Source organism: Leuresthes tenuis, unplaced genomic scaffold, assembly GCF_036924035.1.
Source record: "Leuresthes tenuis unplaced genomic scaffold, fLeuTen1.0.hap1 SCAF_20, whole genome shotgun sequence".
Taxonomy (NCBI): Eukaryota; Metazoa; Chordata; class Actinopteri; order Atheriniformes; family Atherinopsidae; genus Leuresthes; species Leuresthes tenuis.
This window is the reverse complement of record NW_027325374.1, coordinates 32,176,685-32,198,148: the sequence shown is the minus strand read 5'-3', so window position 1 is coordinate 32,198,148 and position 21,464 is coordinate 32,176,685. Positions and strand designations below refer to the sequence as shown.

The window sequence follows — 21,464 nt, the reverse complement described above, 5'->3', positions numbered from 1 at the left end:
GTCATAATTACTTTGTGCAGCTGTGGCCTAAAGGAATTTTAAAAAATTCCTCAAAGTGTTCAGCATCAAGCTGAAGAGCACACTGAATGTGTCTCGTTTTCTATGAAAACAAATGATTAAAAACAAATTAACACAAGATAAACAACTCTAGCCCTGATAAGATGTTGTCATCTGTAACATGGTCTGCTTTGGAATTGAGGACTCAAGCTTATGGCACAAAGGATAAGCGGGGGTTTTATTACAGAAGAAGGTTGGTTCACTGATAACCAGTCCAAACAAAGTTAACAAATCCAAAGGGCTTGGTGTACAGGAAGTCAAACACGAGTTAACACTGTAGCATAAGGCAGCAACCATTTAACAACAGCTGAAAACACAATGGAGAAGCCCTAAGAAGAAATGCTGGATTGATAACTAAGATGATCTGACATGGGAGATGGAAGGTGTACAGATAAATAAATGTACAGTATGGAAAATGTATGGAAGCAATCGGAGAATGAAAAAGAAACCATAATTCAGACTGTGGTTCAGAACATCACACATTTGTCAAATGAACATACCCATTTATCAAATAAGTCTTCTTTAAACATTGTTTGCATACATGTACACAGACTTACAGGATCTGGAGCATTTATACCACAGCTGTGCTTCTCTTTAAAGTCTGCGGGTTGTTATTATGGGACCTGGGTGTTGCATTTTCAAGTCAACACAAAGTCCACCAAGATGGATTACACTCTAATTTAAGCACATCTAATTTCGCTACATAGATGACTTCACAGTGTAAAAAAATCACAAAAATATAAGCTTTTTCACTTCATGAAAAAAAAAGTATTTTTAATCTTTTTAGATATAAGTTAAATGAGCTCTGCTTTGTTCAGTTGATTAGATTATTGCATCAGTAATGTTAACCCAGCAATGATGGAAAAAACTATGAAATTAAGACCTGCAAAGACTGTGACTTTGACTGTAATGTTTTTGATAAGGGGTGAATGAATAATTCTCTATGGCACCATTTACTATGATGATTTCCACATTGTTGTAAAGTTAATGGAAACAGTGTCTACCTAAGGAAACATCATTTAGTTACTGTGGACAAAAACATTCAAGACTACCAGCAAAATCGCTGAAAACTGAAAAATAAATTAATTCACAAATTACTGTAGATATAATATGCTAATGTTAACTGAAATGGCTAACTTTAAATATCAGCCAGGATAGGTTTATACACAAAACATGTTTTAATTCATATGGGGAAAGTCTTAAAAATGCAGCTTCTTGGAGATTTGATTAATGTTTCATTATTACACACAGCAATCACAGTACTGACATGTTACAATTTCAGTCATTTGTGGATAAATGTGGCTCGTAGTGTAAAGTGCTTTCAGAGGTCAACACTAGACAAGTACTATGGCCATGATTCCAGGGTCATAGATGGTCTATGATTTCAGTTTATCTTATTGAGTCATTTCCTTTTTTCCTGTACATTTAGAATCATGATCAGAGAAAATAACAAATCACAACAAAATGTGTTATCTTATCACAGAATATTTTATTAGACAAGAACAAAGAAAATAAATTTTATGCTACATTGATTATGTAATTGAATATTACATCTTAAGACAAGGGCTTACAGACTTAAGAACATTAATCATCCACAATTTCCCAACTGTACAAGGAAACTAATCTTATTTGCATACCATATATTTACAGTAGTCAACACACAGTAGCAATCGGCACAAATACGGCACAAAACAGTGTATCAGTAATTACGTACAAAAGTTCAAAGAGAAGACAGTACAAGTGAAAGATTAAAGGAGAAGGGAAAATATCTGATTTGTTGGAGTGAGTTTTATCATAATACTACCCTACATCTGTAACTAAAAGGGCCCTTAGAGAGAGTAGTCTTTAGCCCAAGCCAATAAAAAAGAAAAAAAAATACATATTTATCAAGATCTAATCCAAAATGTTGTGGGTACTTCAGTGATCAACCTTCAGCCTTTCTACCAGGTTTCATGAAAATTAGTGATCTGAAATTGGACGAGACTGACTAAGAGTAAGAGATGTCTTCATTATTCAGTTGAATGCCCTAATGGATTCTATCTGTACACGGTGTTTCTGAATCAGGGTTTAGTGTACCCTCATGTTGATCATCTATGTCCAGCTCTTGATCTGTATCATCGGACACATCTGAGTCCAGGTCGGTGTGGGACTGCTGAAAGGATATAGGGTGCACACAGTGGCCCACCTGTGTCACATGAGAGGCTAGACTAGTCTGCCCTTGCTCCAGCTTCTGGATCCCAACCTGCTCCGTCACCTTTTCTCCTTTATTATTCCTACTGGCAGCACAGTCAGCCTCCACGTCTCCCTTACTCCCCTGAGGATTCTCCTGACACGAAGGGGAAGGTATGAATAAGAGGACTTGTACAGCTTTGTAAATAATTACTATCCTACTGGTTGAAAGACAGATTTTTTTGATAAATCAAATTAAACATTCATGTGAAGTTTTCACCTGTTTAAGTCTTCGCCACTTCGCTCGTCGATTTTGGAACCAGGTTTTAACCTAAAAGACAAATGAAAAATTAATTAATGATGCTCTGTGACTTTAACTTTACAAGCACAACAGTAATTAAGAATCCATGGGTTTTACACAATAGTAATACTAATATTATCATTGATATAATTCAACCTATCATTCCCTAATAGCAGCAGGGTTAGGCTCCAGCCCCTCCTGAACATGATGAGGCGGGTATAGAAAATGGATGGATGGATGGATAATTTTTTACTGCAACAACAGGATGAAGTAAAATATTACCTAGATTGATTCAGTTTCTTGTGAACCATACAGTTGAGTGTCTGTAGGCTTTCACTATTCATTTAAAGGTTTTCAGAGATTGAATGGAAATGCTACAGCCTAATCGATGCTGTCCAAAAGGAACAGAGTCGGGCAGATCACATCCAACACCAGCCTGATTATCAAGGTTGAATAAATCTAATTTATTGTACAACCCTGCAGTTTTTATTGGTAGGAACTATGTAAGTTTCACTGCAGTGGTGCTTTCTGTAGGTTTGTATCTATGACTGTTTCATTGTCAGTGGACATGAGTATCTCCTTTTCACTACACATTAGTATGAAGGCCTAACTGAAGCACCTATTGATTCAAGAGCTTTAACCAATTATTTAGCTTTTAATGATATATTAAAGCCCAGTTACTTTACATATGTGAATTGTTTAAGTAAAACTGTGATTACTCTGATTAAGAGAATAGGTCTCTGTTGTCTTTTAAATGTACACTATAAGCATTAGAACTGTCTGAACATTTAAATGTCATAAAATATACCTGTTTCTGTTTCCTACTAAATTATGATAATTTGTTTTGCATTTTCTTTGATCTGGTCACCTATTTGTCCTCTCTGCAGTCAGAATTCCTCGTTTCAGATTCATTATCATTCTTAACAAGTGGCTTTAAAAGTATTTGATAGAGATATCTTTAGCTGAATACACATCTCATGTTTTAAATAGTTCAGAGATCTTGTTTAATATTTGATATTAAAATGATATTTTAAGAACATTCTGACTGCTTATTTCACATTTTGTTTAGTTGTTTTACTTGTTTTTAGTGTCACAAATTTTGCTTTCTCACCTCCAACACCTTTGGATTTATTCTTTATTTGTTTACATGTTTGTTTTAGTTTTTTCAGACCTTGCTCACATCTTTAAGAAGTCCATTTCATTTTCAAAACACAACAATCGTGTAGTTCTGATTCTGAATGAATAATATTTCATCATAGATAACTGTGAGGGCTGGGACTCAAATCCAGCCCAAATTACTTTTTTATTGAGGAGGTAACTGCACAAATGAAATAACAACAGTTCTTACTATATGGTTTTGATTAGTAAACTTTTGTACTGTTTCACTTCAGTAAAATAAAGAAAAAGCTGTTTCTAAAGCTTTGACAACAGTCTCATTGTCAGACATGAGGATTTCCACATTATAATGAAGACCTCTAGTTTTCCTGAGCAAGTGAGCTTCTTTCTGTTCTTCACAAACTTCAGCTTCTCTCGTTGAATACTTAATTTAGTCATTGAGTGATTTAGTAACTTATAGCCAGTATCATCAAATAAAACTAAAAGTTACAAATAAAAGCTGCAGTCAGGCACACTGAATTAATACATGTGAAATGAAAAAATATACAATATATAGATTTCATGTACAGTTGTAAATTCTATACATTGTTTTACTTATTTTCACACAGGCTGTATATTTTGAACTGGTATTGGACTGGTATAATTCTTAACAGGAACTGTGTTATTTTACTTCTCATCTTGTATCATTCAGTCCTCTTTAAACGACATTTGAAAAACAATCTGTGACCACTGATCTGACCTTGCTTGCCATCATATTGACAATGTGTCATTCTTTAGTATTTACCTGACTCGACATCATTCCCTATAATCAGTTCTGCATGGTTTGCCCCCATGAAAAAAAAAACACTTTTGGCTGCATCCAGCTCCACCTCCTTTATTTTCAGCTGAGAATCCGTCTTAACACCATGTCCTCCACCTCCTTCTTCCCTCACACACAGCTGACAGCAATCAGAGAAACAAATTAACAGACTCGCTTGTTTTGGACTTTTTCATAGACCTGCTTCAGAACATTTGGTTAAACTGAGGATAGCACAAAGTCCAACCCAGTCACGGGCGGAAAGTGAAACTTGTACGCGGTGAGCAGATTAAGCAGCATAATAATGATCTCAGTGGGCTAGTTCAGCGTGGTGGAGCTCAACAGAGAGACATCAGAAGTGTCTGCGCGAGCTGTTCAGATCATTTCTGTAAGACAGATCATAAAAGTTCACTTGGGATGGACAGCTTCAACCAATAGTTGATTGGTTGTAAGAAAAGTAATGACACGAGCGGCTATCTGAAAAGTTAAGCAGCCGTAGCGGAGCACAAAGGGAATCATTATTTCCATAGGGAAAAGACTTTTTCCTGAACGGTGTCCGACCGGCCACTACGACGGACCACAGTTTGGTGAAGATCAGCGTCATTCGGCGGAATTTCCCGCTGTAACGTTGTTTTTTGGGCCAAATCCTTGGACTCTGTTTGCGTTGACTGGAAACTGTTTTCATACAGATCACACTAATTTTTTTCTAAAGTTGCTCACCGTAGGCAGTTCCCCACCTAAAATAGATTTGAATAGGTTTTATTTATTTTATTTTAGACCATCACTACCTCTATTTCCTTTCACTGAAACGTCTCCTAAACGTATGGCACCTTCTGATTTCAAACAAACTTCAGACTCGGTGTCTTTTTGGACAAATATATATGGATAAATATATGCAAATAATTTAAATAATAATAATAATTATAATTAGGCTATAGAGTGCTTATTTCCGCAACAGCAGTCAGACAACAGACTTAACTAATTAAACTAACACCCCAGCACCGCCTGATCACGCGCGGATCGTTTGATCAGCGCTAGAATAAAAACACACCGCAGACCAGTTAAATTAATTGAAATTCACACGGAAGCGGACACGGTCTGTTCACCTGTCTTTCGCTGAGCTGTAGCATCTTGGCCAGTCGTTTCCTCTCCGGAGGTGAAAGGTATTTCTGCGACTCGAATTTTTTCTCCAGCTCGACTGTCTGGTCGTTAGAGAAACGGACCTGTCCGCCTTTTCTCTTATGTAAGGGCCGCTGGATGAAGGGCGTCCACAGCAGAGGCTTCCCTGTAGGGCAGAGAAGCAAGCTTCACTTCATCACAGTTCCCACGCAGCCTCGTAACATCCATCATTCTGGTTGCTGACAGAACTTTAACAACTTACTGTTTCATTTTATATGTGCAGCCTTTATTCATCAAGGCTCATGAAGAGTGAGAATAAGATTCAATATAACAATCAATTATAGAAAATAATATTTCTGAACAAGGGATTATTATGCTGACTAACATAAAGACAGTTTTACTAATTAATTTAGGCCCAAAATGAAAAAAAGTTTTTGTTAATGTTAGTAATTAAGAGCTGAAAACATGTGCTTCACGCGCTGTTCCATGTTAGTCATGAAGAGATTTATGTGATAAATGGACTCATGCGCCCCCCCCCCCCCCCCCCCCCCCTTTTTTTTAAACCTTTAACAAACAATAGCAGCCAGTGGCCTGTTGCACGCTCTCTTTTCAGGAAGGTCGTGACAGAGAGAAAACTATGGCCAAATATCCGCTTCATGTGCTTCCTGCCTTATGGTCTGATTGTAGACGATGGCATCCTATAACAAACACTGCTGTCCCCTGCTCTCACTAACGCAACACACATTTGTTGTGATCGAAACTGCTGCCAGAAGCCTTTTGGATGCAGCTGTTTTTCAATGGAAATTCTTACTTGACTTTGGTTTAATTAATTTTATTGTATACTTTATTGAGGCTACTTTATTCACTGAATTAATAAACTATGCATATATATCTATATAGCTATATTGCCAGTTTCCGCTGACTGAAATCCAGTTTGAACAAGTTATTCAGATTTCTGCCAATAGGCCAAGTTATCACAAAATAATTTGAAAGGATATATCTATTGAGGACTACAACTTTGCTTATCAAATATTAACATTAACCCAGAATAAAACAATCCCCTTATTCATATAAAGTGCAAGTGAAGAGGGGTTTTGCTTCTATTATCGAGTGTCTACGAAACCTAGTCAAACATTAAATTAAATGAAGAAATATTTGATCAATCCCAAAGGGAAATGACAGTTTCTATTCTTCAGTTGGTTTTCTTTTTTTTTCCAGACGCAGCAGACGTTTCCGTGTCAGGCTCTATTTCTGCTTTAGCCACAGTTAAGCTGTTTATCGACACACCAGGCCATTTTTTTATATCTGAACATATATCTAACTAAGATTGACCTCAATTCTGATTAGCTAGACTAAAATAAATCACCAAGTGTAAATCCACATCTTTTAACCTGCATTATCTTAATTCATGGATTACAACCTAACGCATTTGATCACAAAATTTAAAAGGAAGCTGAGTGTAAATGATCGGTTAAAACTTTAAATCCTTCTGTTTGTGACTGAATTAAAGTGACATTTTATATTTTCTAATATCCCATTGGGTTTGATTTGCAGCTCGGTTTGCTTTATTTTCTTCTCGCCGCCAGCCATAAAGAAAGTCAGCCACATCCTCACAGGCTCAGCAGAGGAAGTGTAACAATATGTGAAAAACGGATCCCGGGCTATCAGAGGCCGAGTGTTTCCTGAATATGTCTGTATTGAGGATGTCGATAAAATAATCAGCAGCGTGCAGCGGGCACCCGAGGAAGCGGCTGGTCGGGGTGAGACAGGAAAACATTTAACAGCTTCTGAAACCAGATTTACTCCTATCGACAGGCTCACGGCTTCCGCTATGAACGGAAAAGGGCCCGGCTCGTTCAGCTACACAAAATCAGTCGGTCCATTTGTCAAACTATACTTAAGAGGACCATCACACACCTAGCCATTGTTTTTAAAGAATCTAAATATCCTCTTTAATAGTTGAACACACTTTCTACATAAACCTAACACATACTTTCAATCTTATGATGCTTTAAATTAGTTTGGGTAGAGCAGTGAATCAAGGTAAAGTTATGCCTCCTTTTAGGAATACGGAGATGGGCCCACTACATACAACCTGTCATATCTGGTTGGATATATGATCAAACTTAACGTTGGAAAACTTTTAAACAAACTTGATCAGGTTTTTGTGGTTGTGATATGCGCGAAGGTTCTCTGGATGAGGGGGAAAATAACCTAACATTGGTACCCACAAGTAAGCTATGTGACACTCAGCCTTTGAACAGACTCACACAATATGAAATCACAAGTCATTCAGAACTCAGTCACTGCGTGAGTTGCTCTTCTGATGTTTAAGAACAATGGGACTCAGGAAAAAGAGTCAAGGCTGCCATGCACCTCCCCGCCCCCTTTCACCACCATCAAAGTACAATGAATGGCTATAACTGAGGCCATTGTGGCTAAATGTCTGTCCCAATAAAAATGCAATTCATATTGGCGCACAACATATGATGTCAGACATCATACATGAATGTTACTGGAAACTATGACGGGCTGCAGACCTCGTAAAGAACCAAATACAGTCAGTTACTCTAAACGTGTTCAGGTTGCATGCAACTTGTGATCGTAAGTTCGATATGCATGACCAAGCGTGATACGTATGCAAAATCTGTTTCGTTGGGACTGAAACTAGACTTGCAATAATAGAACAAATTTCAAGCAAACAGTAAAAACAACTCACACAGTTCTTTGAATTATGGTTGAAAGAGTAAAACATTTCACGTAGATATGGGCTATAGAGCTTCAGTACCTGTTCGCACCATTTTTTCACTTTTTTTCCACCAATTTTAAATTGGATTATAGTTTATTTTGATTTTTCCCAGAACTAAGCAGAACATAATCTAACGCACAATAAAAATGCAGCTTGCATGAAAATATTTTTTCATGCACAAGAAGCCAACTAGACTCAAGAAACTGGGATTGGTTTAGAAAGTCCTCAAGGAAAGAAGAGACGTGATTATGGGTGATCATTTAAATTACCTTTACTGAAAAGCAGAGCAGAAAACAAAGCAGCCTAAGAGCCGTTAGCCTAAACTATCACATACAATAAATGTTGGCAAGCAAATTAAACCAACTCACCAAGAGAGTCAGGCCTTAGCAGCGCCTGCGCGTACTCCCCCACGGAGCGGGGGTGTTGGTGATGGAATTGGTAGATGGAGCCGGTGAAGGCTCCATCGGAGGCGTACGTTGCTGTAAAAGCCGCGTGAGACAGCGCCGGGTGGATCGGTGTGGGTTCATAAATCGGCGTCCGGTATGGTGAGATCAGACTTGTGAAGGATGAGTTAGGCGACGGAAGAGTTGGTATTGGGATAACTGGAGTGGAGCATGATGATGACGAGGTGGAGGAAGAAGAAGAGGAGGGAGATGAGATGGTGGTGGTGGCAGTCCTCCCCAGAATGTCTTCTATATAGAAAGGTGTCGGGTGAGCCGGCTGGATGGGGGTCGGTGCGTATAGCGGGACGCTCATGGTGCTTTGTGTCTCTGCTGCGCCCTCGAAGTGAACAGAGTCGCGTCCCTTCCGTCTCCCCCCTACAGCCTTTCTCTGTATCAGCAATATCTCAAAATTTCTTTTAACTGTATCTAGTTCCAGAGCTAAATGTCACTTTCCTCACCATCCAAAACACACCAAACAAATATTCTGGGCTGCGGAGGAGACCGTTAGAGCGTTTTGGTGCCCATCAAGTTGTAGAGGTGACTAGCTGGCATTCGATCCAACTGCTGGGGCTGTTATCTGACTGCAAGCAAGGGAGGGAGGAGATAAATGGACGGCCAACTTCCTGCAGGTGGCCGCTGGCCGTTTCTGATTGGCTTTGTCACGGGTCAAAACGAGCGTTGCAGTGAGGGGAGATAGTTGTATTTCAGGAGAATTAGTTCAACCACAGTTGGAAGAAAGCCTAAAATCTATAGCTTTGATGAGCAAACGAAGGAAACATGGTCTAATAAACTCCCACTGCACTGAGAATTCCGACAGACAGTTAAAAAAGAACTTCTTGCAACAGAGACTGCAGACCTGAAAGCAGGTAGACTACAACAGAGCGCTCTGTGTCAGTTGTCTGAATATCTGAATAGAATACAACTGCTCAGATATGGACTTTTAACCGATCCCAAAGTATGAGATGCAAATAACTGAGGTTTTGTCTTGAGTGACAACAGTTTGATCAAAGAAAACGTTGGATGGGCTGGCTCTATTGTTTTTGCCCAAATCAGTTTCGATGTCAGATATCTACATTGTCTGTTATTCCACAGCATTTTTTTTATTAGAGAGCATGAGTCCCATTCTTCGCACCTACATATATTGTACTGCTCCTCCCCTGCCTTTTTGTTCAGAAAGTTCCTGCTTGCGTCCAGACACGTTTAGCTTCTCCTCAGAACTGTTTCTGCCCACAGATGCACTGTTAGTATGTCCTGCTCCACTGTTTGAGCCCAACTACTTGCACTCGTGCTCATTCTGTGACCTCACTAAGCTTCTGCTCTGAGATTGTCGTGTAAAAACTCTGTTAAAACTCCAAGCCAGTAAAGTTTCAGATATCACACTTGCACTGCCTCCTTGTGGGCGCGCTCGTTTCAATTCACATTCAGACAGTTTCTGGTTAATTGTGTTCAGCAGATCTCACATGATTTTGATTTAATTAAGTGAAGATCAGTTTATTAATATATCATCAGGTAAGATCAAAAGGGAATTCGGAGCATTATACTGAATAATCCTCTGTATATAATCGAAATAATTATAAAACCATTCAGTCCATTTAAGTCCATTTATGTTGGTACCTTAATTCTCTGCATGTCGGTGTTTATGCTCTAAAGAAATACTAACTCTAAAACCGACAAACCTACACTGGTGTTCATCCAAATGTACAGTCTGTTGTTAATGAAATGAAGACCATCCTTTTTTTCAATTTAGGCAACGGAATGAATACTAAAAACAAGCGTTAGGTTCTCAGAATTTAGTTGAATTTGTTCATTATTTGTGTGCCAGAAATATATCGTGTGAACATGTGTCTTCATGTTCTCTGCGATTTAAGACCTCACGTTTTTTTAAGATTAATAACTAGGATTTTTTTCCACATATAGTATGAAACAAGAAATGAACAGATGTATTTGTTCCTCTAGAATCAGTTTAGATCTTGTCCAGGTACAACCATCAAGTCAAATTCAAATCGTCAAAGTCAAATCGTGTTGAGTCAAGGTTATTTATTTGACAAATGTCAATAAGTCTCTTTGTTAAACAGCCAGCCAGAGAATGGCCTGTTCATTGGTACATATGCATTTATATGCAAGCAGAAATTTAATCAAGTTAGTGGTTGTGCATTTTACCTAATAAAAAGTGTTTTAGATGTACATTTATCTATTGAGTGAGACTTTTCTCCACTGATGATAAAACGCAAATAAGGTTGTTCAAATATTGTGATTTTATTTACCTTTTTCTAAATGGTCTTTATCCTCCTCCTTCTTTTTGTTTTTCTGGTAATTTGTTTTACTGTTGTATCAATAGCATTTATATCTGATACAACCAATTCAGATGGCTATATTTTTAGTATTTTATTCATTCTGATATAATTTAACACTTCAATGGATTACAGACATTGGACCCCTGCACACCTTGTATTTTTCCCCTTCATGAGGTGTCCACATTCTTTTGCATTTTTCTTCTTTTCATAGTAAAGTTCTTATTGTATGAAATGCCCTGAGATTACTTTGGTGTAAAAAGAAATGTATTACAATTGTAGGAATTTAAATTCTCTTTGATCTGAAACTTTTATGTTTGTCCTGGAGGTGAATTGAGGCTGGATTAGGGTCCCCTGGAGGTTCTGCCACAGAAATGTATGCACTTGAATAAACAATTTAGTCTTTTATTTATGAAGTGATCAATTTATTTATTCTCATTCTCAAAACAGACATTATACAGGTGCTAAACTGCCGCCAAACAAACTTGTCGTCAGTAAGTTGCTTTAGACAGAGTCGAACAAACCTTTTCTACGACACTGTACGAGTCAGTTTACAAAATATTATCATTATTATTGTTATCATTACAAGTTTGATTGATGCCAACGTTACTTTTCGATTTAAAATGCAAACATTCTTGGAGAAAATTCCCATTTCCCTTGACTCTCTGCAAGATGGAGCTGGTACTATCTGCATGTGTCATATAGGAATGAGTTTCGTGGGATCAACACAAAGGACTTATTTCTACCAGACTGACTTTGGTTAAAGCTACTGTAGGTTCCGGGTCAGAATGTCAGTGTGTCCCAATTGACCATGTTTATCACGTTTCCTCACAGTGTCAGTGCGAAAGAGTGGTAAAGAAATCAGGAATCCCGCTTTTCCGATAATGGCATGTCAAGAATCCTGTAAAAAGCCAAAAGGCCTCGTTTCAACTGCATACAGGACATTTTAGGCTATTTCGTTTGCTCTCATAAGGTTGTTATTATTCGGAGTGTGGGCCCTTATTATATGTACATCAAATAGCTCTTTGAGTAATCAAACAACTAAGAGAGTTATCTTTAAAAACGTAATGCACGTTAACTGTAATTTACATCTTCAACGGTGCAACGGAGTTTGATTAACTCACCATTTGAATGTTTGAAATTTTCCTGTGAAATGCACCTATCAGTGCAGATTAAATGATATGGTAATGACAATATATGCAAATCTATTTAATGGCTCACTAAGTGCATGTTTATCCCGTCAAACAGGTTCCCGCAGTGTTAAAGAATAACCGATAAGTCCTCTGTTTCAGAGTTACAGCACGGGCAGAACTGCCCGTCTTTTTTCTATCGGCTCCAGCTGCACGTGTTATGCTCATCTGATATTGAATCACCTGGTCAGTCATTTAATGGTACTCTGTAGATGTAAATCATGCTGCTGTGCTGGGAGGGCGCCTATAGCCTTTTTTGTCGATTAACTTGCTCAGAATCCAGTGGCTCGATATTCAGATGAAAGCGCACACTTCTGCATGCCAACTTTCTAACGGCTGTCATTTAGATAAAGTAGGCAAACAGGCATATGAGTAACCTTGAAGACTTGAAAGAAATCACTAAACAGCTAATATTTGCTGCTCATTGATCCGGTCAGCTTCCCTTGGCGTCAGACTCCTGTCCTAAAAGGACTGATAGCCCAATTTCTCACAGCCAGCCCCAGGCATCTGGCGCCATATGTTTTCACCTTGTTAGAAATCAGAATTTGCAGGTTGTCCTCATCATTTTGGCTGGTTGGTTAGGCAAGCATTGTTATAGTGTCGCTTTGAGTTCTGAAATGTTTTTTTCTACCAGTCCTATGTCGATTGTGCTGTCCATAAAACAGCAATTTTAAGGCATCCACTTTGTGAAAAAAAAACACTGCATACTCACTTCAATTCAAATTCTCCAACGCTCCCAGACAAACTCTTCAGCCATTCTTGGGTCATATTCTAAGGCAGATAGAAGACTATCACGTCAACTTTACTGTCCTCTGTCCTCCCTGACCCTACAGATGAGAAACAGTTGTCTAATATTGTTGAGGGACTACTGCTCATGTTGCTGTTAGCTGGCCCATTGAACTTCCAAGCAGCGAAGCCACATCACACATCGTCTGAATACGCTTTGATTTAGATTTGCCGTCTAGTTCAAAAGTTCAAGTAGTTCAAAACTATGGCTTATATTAATTCTTTACCATAGAAAGATATTTGTCTATAATGTTTATTTATAAAAAATTATTTTAAAAAATAATCTCTATTGCTTAATACTTTTATCTTCGGTATTCCAATGGATGATTAACCAAAGAGATTGATATAAAAAAGAAAATATCATGAAAATAAATAAAAACAAGTCTAAACCATGACCAAAAAAAAGACTTAATGTGAAAATAGTCATCTGATTCTTCAGACCTTGATTTCCTTTTTCTATTTTTAATATTCACTAAATCTGAAAAATACGTGCCAAAAAATATCATGCACGAAACCGTGCATACGCGTGATCCTGTGCACCCCTTCTCTATAAATCTCAAAAACTGAGCGCATATTCAAGAACCAGTAAGCCCGCTTTGGTTATTCCCCAAATCACTCAACTTTGGAATAATTACATGCTATAGGACCTATTGTCCTGTCAATCCTGTCGCATAGAAGAACAGAACATTTGCATAATCAGATATAGAAGTGCTGATCACAGAGGCAGAAGCCAGAAAAAAAGTTTTATCTGGTTCTTTATTCTTTGTACAAGTGACAAATGATGGAGTGGCAGAGGTTCATAGTCTCTCAATATAGTGGATGCAGAGAAGAGGCTGATTATCCCAAACGTGGCGAATAGGAGTGGAGGTGCAGGAAGCAGCTGATGAAGAGAAAGTATACTATTTGACTTAAGAAATAGCAGGCTGTACACAGTAACACAAAGTAATAATAATTCCTACTATAGCTTGTAAAGTGGAGACCAGGAGAATCCAGCACATCCCAATCCCAGTCAAACAGAGACTAAAGAGGAGAGGGGGGCCATCAGGCTGCATCTTCTCCCTGCGTCCTGAGACTTAACTGTGGAGGGCAAGCAATCTTGTTGGGTTTTCTCAAAAGCTGTGGTTAAAGAATCAAATTATTTAAGACATATTTACAGTAAATCTAGAGAATTTGAGAAATATTTCTAAGGAATCGTATTGGCTCCTCTTATAGTTGTGGGATGAAAACTGGATGTGACACCCACAATAAAAACAAATCTTTGTGTGAGTCCTGTAAATGTTCAGCCATACACATAATTGTTTTTTTTGTATCATATTGAAGAGACCATACAGACACCCACAAAAATGTCAAGCAGCGGTAAAACATAACACTGTGGTGCAGAGCTCGATACCATAGTAGAATCTCAGCCTCCAGGCAGCCTAGAGCAGTTCCAGGCCCAGAAATTAGTTACATAGTAATAACAATAATTACAATAATAACATAATAATTACAATAATAACATAATAATTAGGGCCCGAGCTGCAAGGCAGCGAAGCCCTATTGTATCTGTTGGAGTTATTATTCTTATTCTTCGCGCTAGTTGCTTGAAAACTCACGAAAAATCACCATGGACGCCAGTCGTGGGGGGAAACTGCGCAATTGGGCATTCGCAAACATTGGCGTCGCAAAATGGCTCAGTAGCGCCACCTACAATATTGCAATTATGCCTAAGGAATGGGGTCGTTTTGCCATACCCTGATGAAACTCGGTACACGCCTTCATCATGCCCAGACGCACAACACAGCCTGTGGACACCATGGTAACAGGTCCACAGGAAGTCGGCCATTTTGAGTGGAACATGCGTTTCGGCGCCATTTTTGCCCATTTCCACACCTCACATTTGATCAAACTCCTCCAATACATTTCATGTTACAGGCTTCAAACTTGACCAGGTTACTCATCAGTCATGGGGGACTAAAGGTTGCCCTAATCTTTCTCAAACCTTAAAGGGTGTGGGCGTGGTGAAACCTCAAATTTCGATGACAGGCTACTGCATGCCATGAAAAACAAAGAAGCTTATAACTTCTGCATACATTATCCAATCTACCCCAATCTTCGTAGACTGCACTTGGGCTCTACCCAGATCGGATACATATTTCCAAACTTACACATGTTTATAGCACCATTTTTACGTATGACGGTCCTAAGCTTGGCTGGAATTCTCACATCCTGCTCCACACTTGACGGACGGCTCTGCTGTGCGCTGCGCATCGGATGGCGTCCAGGGTATACCCCAGCGTACGCACATGCGAGGGCCTGTTCTTGGCTGCTTGCAGCTTTAATTAGGGCCCGAGCAGTGAACTGCGAATAACTCGATACACGCCTTCGTTATGCCCAGACGCACAAAAAGCATATGAACACCATGGTGCCAGGTCCATAGGAAGTTGGTCATTTTGAGTGGAACATGCGTTTTGGTGCCATTTTTGCCCGTTTCCACACCTCGCATATGATCAAACTCCTCCTACACAATAAATGCTAACGGCTTCAAACTTGGCCAGGTTACTCTTAAGCCATGGGGGATAGAAAATCTTGCAAAGCTTTCTCAAACCTTAAAGGGTGTGGCTGTGGCAGCGCCTCAAAGTTTGACGACTTGCCACTGCTTGCCACAAAACACAAAGTCACTCATAACTTTTGCATACATTTTCCGATCTTCACCAAACTTCATAGGCTTGCCCGGGACTCTGCCCTGACTGCGTACATATATGCATACTGAAACTCACCTATAGTGCCAACTGCTGGTGGTTGGAAACAACTTGGTCAGGGTACTCTTAAGTCATGAGGGATTCAAATTTGTGTTCAACTTTTCCAAAGTCTGAAGGCTGTGTCCATGGAAGGGCGGCGAAGGTTGATTTATGGCGTTTTTCGTTTGATAGCCATATCATCATCTTAAGGTATTGAAACTTGGCACAAACGTCCATGCTGAGAACCTCGTACGTATGTAAAGAATATTGTGTGTGGCCGGAGCAAAATGCCTCTGTAGCGCAACCTACAAATTTTCTAAATATCCCTGCCATTGGGCTTAGTTTTGTGTAGGCTGGCGAAATTCAGTACACACCTTCGTCATGCCCAGGCGCACAAAAAGGCTACTGACGTCATGTTGCCAGGTCCACAGGAAGTCGGCGATTTTGAGTGGAAGATGCAAATTGGTGCCGTTATGCCTGTTTCCACACTGTTTTGCCTGATATGATCGAATTCCTCCTACAGATTCAATGTCAACAGCTTTAAACTTGGTGTGGTTACTCTATAGCCATGGGGGATTAAAAGTTGTGATCACCTTTTCAAAAGTGTGAAAGGTGTGTCTGTGGCAGACCCTCAAACTTATACGACTCGCTACGGCTCACCACAAAAAACAAAATCACTCGTAACCTTTCCATGGTATTGAAATTCCGCTAGACGGTGGTCGTGGCAGTGTGGTACAGGTTACTGGTGATAATTACTGCATAGCTTGTTTGATCTGGTCGAGTCCTTCAGTGCAAGGTACTGTTGCAGATTTTGTTTAGCTGAAAAAGATACCTTTCAAACAGAATTCTCTGAAGATTCTTCCAAAATAGTGTTGCGCACGAAAGACACTCACACTGCTCACTGTCAAGAAATGGCTCATAATCCATGTCTTCCTTATGTTTTTGGTGTGAAGAGGTCAAGTTCATTGAATTCATTGTCATATTTTCACACAACTGAGAACTTCTCAGTTGATGTGATGCATGACATTTTGGAAGGGGTGGCCCAGTACGAATTGAAGCTCTTGTTTTTGTATTTTAAAGAACAACCTGTAAGACTGGGTCTTTGGAAATGGTAAGAGGAGGTTCTGAAATTGTCAAGGCAGTGCAAGTGCCTTCCAATGTTCAAGTTATGAAAGTGAATTGGGCTAAACACAATGGTTATATTTACCGCCCACATCTGGTTACTTGTGGCAAAGTTGAATCTGAAATGCCTGTCTTTTACCAGATTGAGTCAGTGCTGATAATACATGACAAATTATTGCTGCTCACTTTGCCTATATTTACAGTGGCCTTTAAAGAACATAACCATACATATGAAGTGACCAGGACAAAAAAAACAATTTTGTGGTCTTTCATGACCACAAAATTGGGAATGACACAGCCCTTTTTGTTGTTCCATACTGCTTTATCTGTTGAGTAATAAAGCACACTATTACTGTCACCTTGTCTAAATGTGTTTTTTCCCCATTTGATAGGTTAGATCACACACAGACACATACATCACGAAGATGTAAAAAAATAACACTGTACAGAAATAAAAAGGAAATATTATTACACAGTGTCATTTTAAAACTCTATTAGGAGTAAAATTGGCTCTAGAAAGTGTAATCATACTACTCTGAACAGTGTGAATAAATCTCAGTGTTGAATATTTTTACACATTTCATTGTTAATTTTGACACTAAATTGAGTAAAATTAACTCTGAAAAGTTGATACTGGCCATAGAGTCAATTTAACTCTAATTTTGAGTGGGACCAAATGTTATCTGAAACGGAGTTAATTTCAACTTCAAAATTAATATACAAGAGTGAAAACAGAAGAAACCATGATAGCACTAAAAAAATTACTTAAGGATACAGGACTGGAATGTAGTTTATAAAGAAAAAAAAATGTTGAGGAATATGAGGAATTTCTAATAATATTCAATGATTTGTATAATAAAGATTGTCCTTTAAAGAAAAACAGTAATATACAAATGGAATGATATAGACATGTCAACAGTAAAAGAAGTTATTGAGGGAATTGTGAAACCACTTACCCACATCTAAAATTTAGCTTTTCAATCAGGTACATTTCCAGACAAAATGAAAATTGCAAAAGTGATACCCTTGTTCTTTACTCCCCCAATTCTCCAAAATCTGTTTCCAGATAGACTGGACAAATTCATTGAAAAAACACAACCTCCTTCCGTCAATATGGATTTAGAACAGAGGACACAGGTGCGGGGTATTTTCAAGGCACGGGTGTTTATTCTCAATAAACAAGTCAGGATCAAAAATTTTTTTTAAAGAATAGGGTTGATTGTTATATTGTAACTAACTTAGTATATGGTATATAATTATGGGGATAATATATGTATATGTATATAGATATTTATACTTATATTTACAGGGATATGGATGTAGTATATATTTATTTTGATATTATATATTTATATAGAGTTTATATAGGCAGACCACCTCCCCTTTTCCGCTGCCTACAAGAAAAATTAAAAGCATAGTTCAATGAAGCAGCTTACAGAACAGCAGGCGCATCTGAGTTCAGCCAGATTTCAATTAAAAATATGCAATCAAGGTGGCGTTCTGCAATAAGGTTGTTTATTGGTCAGGGACCAGATATTCAAGATTCTTATTCTTATTCAAGATTCTTAAGATTCCCCTTAATTGACACTTCCATATTGGATTTGATCAGTCTGTCTTTGTTGACAGGATATGTACCTCAGACTTTTAAGGTTGCTGTAAGTAAACCTTTACTTAAAAAACCTACTCTTGATTCAGAAGTGTTGGCTAATTATCAACCTATATACAATCTCCCTTTTTTGTCTAAAGTTTTTGAAAAAATAGTTGCAGTTCAACTTTGTGATCATTTACATAGAAATAATCTGTTTGAAGAGTTTCAGTCAGGATTCAGAGTGCATCATAGCACAGAAACAGCACTGGTGAAAGTTACCAATGATCTCCTCTTAGCCTCTGATAGCGGACTTGTTTCTGTGCTTGTCCTGTTGGATCTCAGTGCTGCATTTGATACGATCGATCACAGCATTCTGTTACAGAGACTTGAACATGTTATTGGGATTAAAGGAACTGCATTAGGCTGGTTTAAGTCATATTTATCTGATAGATTCCAGTTTGTTCTTGTAAATGAGGAATCTTCCTCACACGTTGGAGTAAGTCATAGAGTTCCTCAGGGTTCTGTGCTTGGACCGATTCTTTTTACTTTGTACATGCTTCCATTAGGTAACATTATTAGACAGCATGGCATAAATTTCCATTGTTATGCTGATGATACTCAGCTGTATTTATCTATGAAACCAGATAAAACCAATAGGTTGGTCAGACTACAAGCCTGTCTTAAAGACATAAAGACCTGGATGACTCAGAACTGTCTGCTTTTAAATTCAGACAAAACTGAAGTTGTTCTCTTTGGACCTGAGCGCTTCAGGGAGAAATTGTCTAGTTATATAGTTACTCTAGATGGTATTTCCTTGGCTTCTAGTTCTAGAGTGAGGAACCTTGGAGTTATTTTTGACCATAATTTATCATTTGACGCACATATAAAACTGGTTTCTAGGACTGCCTTCTTTCACCTTCGTAATATTGCAAAAATCAGGAACATCCTGTCTCAGGGTGATGCAGAGAAACTAGTTCATGCATTTGTTACTTCAAGATTGGACTACTGTAATTCCTTATTATTGGGCTGTCCCACATATTCTCTGAAAAGCCTCCAGCTGATCCAAAATGCTGCAGCCAGAGTTCTGATGAGAACTAACAGGAGAGATCATGTTTCTCCAGTTTTAGCTTCTCTTAATTGGCTCCCTGTTAAATTCAGAATAGAATGTAAGATTCTTCTCCTCACATATAAAGCTCTTAATGACCGAGCTCCATCATATCTTAAAGATCTCATTGTATGATATTTTCCTAACAGAGCACTTCGCTCCCAAACTGCAGGTTTACTTGTTGTTCCCAGAGTTTCTAAAAGTAGAATGGGAGGTAGAGCCTTCAGTTATCAGGCCCCTCTCTTGTGGAATAAGCTGCCAGTAAATGTCCGGGAAGCAGACACCCTTTCCACTTTTAAGATTAGGCTTAAAACTTTCCTTTTTGATAAAGCTTATAGTTAGGGATGGCTCAGGTAATCCTGAAACATCCCATAGTTAAGCTGCTATAGGCTTAGACTGCTGGGAGACCTCATTTATCACACCTTTCCTCGCTTTGCTCTCTTTTTCCCCCTGTTTAATTTCTCAAAGGATATTATGTACATGTGACATTATTGTGGTTATTAACTTGTGTTTCCCTGTTCCAACAGGTATCCTTTGAATGGCGTTATGGTGTTTTTCCCCCCTCTTTTCTGTCTTCTCAAACTCCAGCTGGTCGAGCCAGATGGCCACCCTTCCTGAGTCTGGTTCTGCCAGAGGTTTCTTCCTGTTAAAAGGGAGTCGTTCCTTTCCACAGTTGCCACAGGCACGCTCAGCACGGGAGATTGAACTGAAGACAAGTTTCGGTACAATCTGTTGGTTCTTTAGCTAGGATATTATTTTCTGAATTCGCTCTATATGAACGAATTGGATTATGATTATAATGAATTGAATTCCAATTGGCTTGAATTGGACTATATTATTTAAGTGCCTTGAGATGACAATTGTTGTAATTTGAACTGAATTGAATTGAATTTAATTGAATTATGAGCTGTTCTTTGTCTGGTCCCTCATCTAGGATCTGTTTGCCTTGGGTGACCCTACCAGAAGCTTAAAGCCCCGGGCAACATAGCTCCCAGACTCATTGGGGCATGCAAACCCCCCCACTACGATAAGGTGACAGCTCACAGTTGAGACTTTTTTTGCACAAGACACAGCTTTAGTCCTCCCATCACACAATTCTGAAACATAATGACACGCCAAATTATTCAACCACAACTGGCCCTGCAGTCAATTCAAGGAATTCCTCTCTTGGACAAAAAAAATGTAACAACTCTTTTATCAGAAAATGTTTTACCAAATGTTTATTCCCTAGACAGCAAAATAAAAATAATAATTACATAAATTTGACAAGAACACAGTTACTAAATTGAGGTCTGTGTACATAAAATTCCCTATACCCCCAAAGGCAAAAGAAACACAAAATTATGAATAATATATATCCCTCCAAAGACTTACTTTGACTACGCTTTAACATTAAGGATAACACCTGCTCATTTTGTGAAAACAACATTGAGGATACCGACAATATATTTTTTTTCTTGTGATGCAGTTCAAGAGTTCTGGTTAGCTGTACGAATGTTGTTTTATGTCTTGCTAAATTTTGTATACACAAAACAGAATGCAGAAATGTCCCCCAATTTTGTTTCCTTTAGAAATGCTTTATTCCCCTTGTATATTGTACTACTGCCTTAATCTATACATTTTTTTGTTTATTTTGTTATTTCAATTTTATTGATATTACTTATATATTTCTTGAACATTTTGTTTGAAATCTTACCTATGTTCCCTGGTGCAATAAAATTGTAAAAACAAAGAACTCAGGAAACACCCTCTGCACTCTAGCACAGGAAACGCTGCGCACTGGGCTGGATGGAATTAATGCAGGGGATTCCAGTCTGCGCGGAGCGGTTCAATGTTCCTCGACCTGTACGGAGATTCATCCCACATTCATTGGTCAAAATTAGTGATGGGATACTCGGTTCCTTTTACTGAC

General features: G+C 38.5%; 2 protein-coding genes across 2 annotated transcripts in view; both read right to left on the bottom strand.

Annotated features, from left to right (window-relative positions):
- trub1 (TruB pseudouridine (psi) synthase family member 1) overlaps nucleotides 1-21,464 on the bottom strand; it is a 168,421-nt gene that overhangs the window by 123,907 nt on the left and 23,050 nt on the right. The gene's annotated exons all lie outside the window — the stretch shown is intronic.
- hhex (hematopoietically expressed homeobox) lies at nucleotides 1,543-9,410 on the bottom strand. Its single transcript, XM_072373664.1, has 4 exons — nucleotides 8,676-9,410; nucleotides 5,546-5,724; nucleotides 2,507-2,557; nucleotides 1,543-2,383 (listed from the first exon to the last, which is right to left on the bottom strand). Exons 1-4 carry the CDS (start codon nucleotides 9,061-9,063, stop codon nucleotides 2,084-2,086), a joined length of 918 nt encoding a protein of 305 aa, XP_072229765.1. The 5' UTR covers nucleotides 9,064-9,410; the 3' UTR covers nucleotides 1,543-2,083.

Excerpts from the sequence above, each read along its gene's own strand:
- hhex (XM_072373664.1), bottom strand. The coding sequence starts at position 9,063 with ATGAGCGTCCCGCTATACGCACCGACCCCCATCCAGCCGGCTCACCCG. Across the intron at positions 2,558-5,545 it reads TACAGCTCAGCGAAAGACAG|GTTAAAACCTGGTTCCAAAA; the intron begins GTGAACAGACCG and ends TTTGTCTTTTAG. Across the intron at positions 2,384-2,506 it reads AGTGGCGAAGACTTAAACAG|GAGAATCCTCAGGGGAGTAA; the intron begins GTGAAAACTTCA and ends CCTTCGTGTCAG.